The following is a 5166-nucleotide window of genomic DNA, read 5'->3' as shown; positions in this document are numbered from 1 at the left end:
CATGAAAAGCCAACTACTGTTTGCACAGTGCAAGGCTAGAGGACAGTGAGTCTTATCAATATCAGCCAATAAGATTGGCTCTTAAGTCCATGGGAAAGTAAAGATCTTTCTAAATCTTGTTACCTTCTGAAGAATGCTTCTAGTTTAGAAAAACTGCAGCTGGGCTACAGCAGGCTCCTGTTTGCTAATGTTGTTACCTATAGAATACAGTGCATATTCCTTTCCTTAGTCTTTTGGATTTTTGTTATTGTCAGTTCTGGTGGCCAGAAGCCTGAGGCTCAGAATACACTTTCCATTAATTAATTAATTAGTTAATTAATTATTTCACTTTACATCTTGATAGCAGCCACCTTCCCAGTCCTCTTCCACAGTCCCCCCCCCCACTGTTTCAGCTCTGAGAAGGGTGAAGGCCCCCGGTACTAACCAGCTCTGGCACCTCAAGTCACTGTAGGGTTATGCACATCCTCTCCCAGTGCGGCCAGACCAGGCATCCCAGTTAGGGGAACAGGATATACAGGCAGGCAACAGAGTCAGGGTAAGCCCCCACTCCAGTTGTTGAGGGATCCACATGAAGACCAAGCTGCACATCTGCTATGTGGGAGCCTAGATCCAGCCCTTGTATGATCTTTGGTTGGTGGTTTAGTCTCTGGGAGTCCCTAGGGGTAGAGATTAGTTGATTTTTTTGGTCTACCTGTGGAGTTCCTATCTCCTCCAGGACTCTCAATTCTTCCTTCCCAACTCTTCCACAAGGCTTTCTGGAATCTGTCTAATGTCTGGCTTTTGGCCTCTGTATCTGTTTCAGTCAGCTGCTGGGTGGAGCCTCTCAGAGGATTAGACTCCTGTCAGCAAGCACAAGAGTATCACTAACAGTGTCAGAGATTGGTGTTTGCCCTTGCTGTGGGTCTCAAGTTGGGCCTGTTATTGACTGGCCATTCCCCCAGTCTCTGCTCTATCTTTGTCTCTGCATTTCTTGCAGACAGCGCACACTTGGGTCAAAGGTTTTGTGGGTAAGGTTGATGTCCTTATCCCTCCACTGGGGGTCCTTCCTGGCTACAGAGGGTGGCCTCTTCAGGCTCCATATCCTACACTGCTCTGGGTCACCCTCAAAGACTCCCTGGATCCCCCCCCCCCCCGCTCAGAATAGGATGTAAAGTGGTGTGTTCTAGCGAGAGTGCTATCATTATATTTGCATCATTACTTGATACTTCTTTACTCTTAATTCTCAATTTTTGTTTTCCTTTCGATCACTTTTCACTGAACTTTAGAATCATTTCACTTAATTTGTATAAAAGTTCCATCATGTTTTATTGGAACCGAATGTATACTTTTTTATGTTTAATTTTCAGAAATTACAATACTTACTCTTTTTACCTACTTCTGTTCATTTTTCCCCCTAGTTTTAAGCTAATCAATTAAGGTCTTCCACATTTTCAAATGTCCTCCATTTTTTTTTCTATCAAGTTTATTTATAGATAGTATGCCCCTATTGGAAGGAAAATTGAACAATCATGTTCTCTTTTCTGCTTTTTCTCCTTCTGTTTCCCCAGTTGGGAATGCTTTTAATTCGTTAGATTCAATATGAGGACGATGAGGACCAGTGAACTTGGGTTGTCTCAGGTAGCACATGGCTGGAGGTCCTGACTCTGGTTCCTTGCTCTTATGAAACATCATGCTGTCATGCATTGCTTCTTGGGAAAGAGTATGTTTTTAGGCCTAGAAAGAATGGTATTTAGAATCTAGGGCAGAAAATGTTTTCAGAAACTACCTGCTTCTTTGACTCCTGTCTGTAGCCTGATATTTTATTCATAAATGTCTCCAGAAAGATTCTCTCTGCCCTCTATCTACTGCTTCTTCCTTTATGTGAGGTAATTTCTACATTTTCAATTCAGTCTTTTCCCACAGTTTGAGCATTGCTTTGCATTTTTGACTTAAGGCCTTTCTATTTCAATTCATTTTACTTTTTCCTGTAACTAACTTTTATCTGCCTATATGTCTACATACGTGTGAAAATGCTGTTTTGGTTACAGGAGGACAGTGGGTTACCCTCCGAGGCTCTAGTTTGGAAGGTGTTAGCCTGGTGTTATTTGGAACGCAGTCATGTATCATTGATGTCATTAGAAGCAATTCACAACAAATTCAATGCAAAGTCCCACCTAAGGTAAGAAGACTCTTTGCTTTTGTAATACCCAATATTAACCTGTGAGCTCCACACACCCAAGGGCCAGGTGACTTCCTGGGATGCTGGGAGTTGTAATTCTGGGAATATAAAAGAAGCCCATTGGGAAGTATGGTGGCCTATGGGTTTGTCTTTATAAATTCCTATCACAAATATCCCAGGGCTGGGAAGTTTCAGAGAGTAGTCCGTCTCTTGGTCATATTTAATATTTAATAAGGCTTGCTTCAAATTTGGCCCAAAATGGTGGAGTTGGTTTTTCTTTGATGAATCTCAGGATTAACACTAGCTCCTTGTGTCTGGTTAGTGACCATAATTAATTAGCAAACACATTTTAACACATCCCTTCTGAGAACTGAAGTCACTAATCCAAACTTGTTATCATAACAATGTGCTTCTTTTATTCTTCTATTGTTTGTTTTGCTGTGAAAGAACTGAGCCCTATATTATAATTAATTTCAGATAATTCCTTAAAAACAAGGCAACTCAAACATCCTACTGTGCACTTCTAATGAATATTGGTACTATAGACTAAGCAAAGGTAGCAAGACATCTATTTTGTTGTCTTCCTTGTTTATTGAGCAAATAAGTTGCATACGTTAGTGGTTTTATTTTCTGGCATACTTGTAGAACATAGACAATTTTAGAATGCTTGATTCTTATTCCAACTATTCTACTTGTACTGTAAAAGCAGATCCCCTGGGCTGAAGAGTTAGCTCTGTTGTTAAATTGCTTGCCTTTCTTTTTTTCCCCATTTTTATTAGTTATTTACTTCATTTACATTTCAAATACTATCCCCAAAGTCCCCTATATCATCCCCTCCCTGCTCCCCTACCCACCCACGCCCACTTCTTCGCCCTGGCGTTCCCCTGTACTGGGGCATATAAAGTTTGCAAGACCAAGGGGCCTCTCTTCCCAATGATAGCTGACTAGGCCATCTTCTGCTACACATGCAGCTAGAGACACAAGCTCTGGGGGTACTGGTTAGTTCATATTGTTGTTCCACCTATAGGGTTGCAGACCCCTTCAGCTCCTTGGGTACTTTCTCTAGCTCCTCCATTGGGGGCCCTGTGTCCCATCCGATATCTGACTATGAGCATCCACTTCTGTGTTTGCCAGGCACTGGCATAGCCTCACAAGAGACAGCTATATCAGGGTCCTTTCAGCAAAATCTTGCTGGTGTATGCAATAGTGTCTGCGTTTGGTGGCTGATTTTGGGATGAACCCTGGTTGGGGCAGTTTCTGGATGGTCCATCCTTTCATCTCATCTCCAAACTTTGTCTCTGTAACTCCTTCCATGGATGTTTTGTTCCCAATTCAAAGAAGGGTCGAAGTGTCCACATTTTGGTCTTCGTTCTTCTTGAGTTTCATGTGTTTTACAAATTGTATCTCGGGTATTCTAAGTTTTTGGGCTAATATCCACTTATTAGTGAGTACATATCATGTGAGTTCTCTTGTGATTGGGTTACCTCACTCAGGATGATACCCTCCAGATCCATCCATTTGAAAAGGAATTTCATAAATTCATTGTTTTTAATAGCTAAGTAGTATTCCATTGTGTAAATGTACCACATTTTCTGTATCCATTCCTCTGTTGAGGGACATCTGGGTTCTTTCCAGCTTCTGGTTATTATAAGTAAGGCTGCTATGAACATAGTGGAGCATGTGTTCTTATTACCAGTTGGATCATCTTCTTGATATATGCCCAGGAGAGATATTGCTGGATCCTCTGGTAGTACTATGTCCAATTTTCTTAGGAACTGCCAGACTGATTTCCAGAGTGGTTGTACAAGCTTNCAATCCCACCANCAATGGAGGAGTGTTCCTCTTTCTCCACATTCTCACCAGCATCTGTTGTCACCAAAATTTTTGATCTTAGCCATTCTGACTGGTGTGAGGTGGAATCTCAGGGCTGTTTTGATCTGCATTTCCCTGATGATTAAGGATGTTGAACATTTTTTGAGTTGCTTCTCAGCCATTCGATATTCCCCAGTTGAGAATTCTTTGTTTAGCTCTGTGCCCCATTTTTAATAGGGTCATTTGATTTTCTAGAGTTCAGCTTCTTGAGTTCTTTATATATATTAGATATTAGTCCCCTAGCTGATTTAAGATTGGTAAAGATCCTTTCCCAATCTGTTGGTGGCCTTTTCGTCTTATTGACAGTGTCTTTTGCCTTATAGAAACTTTACAATTTTATGAGGTCCCATTTGTCAATTCTCGATCTTACAGCACAAGGCATTGCTGTTCTATTCAGGAATTTTTCCCCTGTTCCCAATTCTTTGAGACTTTTCTGCCCTTTCTCCTCTATAAGTTTCAGTGTCTCTGGTTTTATGTGGAGTTCCTTGATCCACTTAGACTTGACCTTAGTACAAGGAGGTAAGAATGGATCAATTCGCATTCTTCTATATGATAACCGCCAGTTGTGCCAGCACCATTTTTTCCCCCACTGGATGGTTTTAACTCCCTTGACAAAATCAAGTGACCATAGGTGTGTGGGTTCATTTCTGGGTCTTCAATTCTATTCCATTGGTCTACCTGTCTGTCGCTATACCAGTACCATGCAGTTTTTATCACAGTTGCTCTGTAGTAGTTTTAGGTCAGGCATGGTGATTCCCCCAGAGGTTCTTTTATCATTGAGAAGAGTTTTTGCTATCCTAGGTTTTTTGTTATTCCAGATGAATTTGCAAATTGCCTTTCAAGGAGGAGGACTTAATTTTGATCCCCAACACATAAGAAGATAGGAGTGCTGGCATATGTCCATAATTACAGAGCTGGGGAAGTAGAGACAGGCAGATCCTTGGGGCCATCTGGCTGGCCAGAATCCTAACCAGAAAGTTCCAAGTCACAGTGGGATACCCTTTCTCAAAAAAGAAAGTAAATAACTCATGAGGAATGACACACATTCCTGATCTCTGGCCTCTATGTGGACACATACATGTTTGCATATACTCTCTCTCTCTCTCTCTCTCTCTCTCTCTCTCTCTCTCTCTCTC

At 41.5% G+C, this 5166-nt stretch overlaps 1 protein-coding gene across 19 annotated transcripts in view; it reads left to right on the top strand.

The window, feature by feature from the left end:
- The window catches only part of Pkhd1 (PKHD1 ciliary IPT domain containing fibrocystin/polyductin), a 487582-nt gene that overhangs the window by 61065 nt on the left and 421351 nt on the right, over positions 1-5166 (top strand). For all 19 annotated transcript variants that reach the window (XM_021197628.2, XM_029539264.1, XM_029539265.1 and 16 more), the window contains one exon: positions 2028-2158. In XM_021197628.2, coding sequence (XP_021053287.1) covers positions 2028-2158 — 131 coding nt within the window. The remainder of the gene's footprint in view (positions 1-2027; positions 2159-5166) is intronic.

The sequence above is a fragment of the Mus pahari genome, chromosome 5 (assembly GCF_900095145.1).
Source record: "Mus pahari chromosome 5, PAHARI_EIJ_v1.1, whole genome shotgun sequence".
Classification (NCBI taxonomy): Eukaryota; Metazoa; Chordata; class Mammalia; order Rodentia; family Muridae; genus Mus; species Mus pahari.
This window is presented reverse-complemented; position numbering and strand designations above follow the sequence as displayed.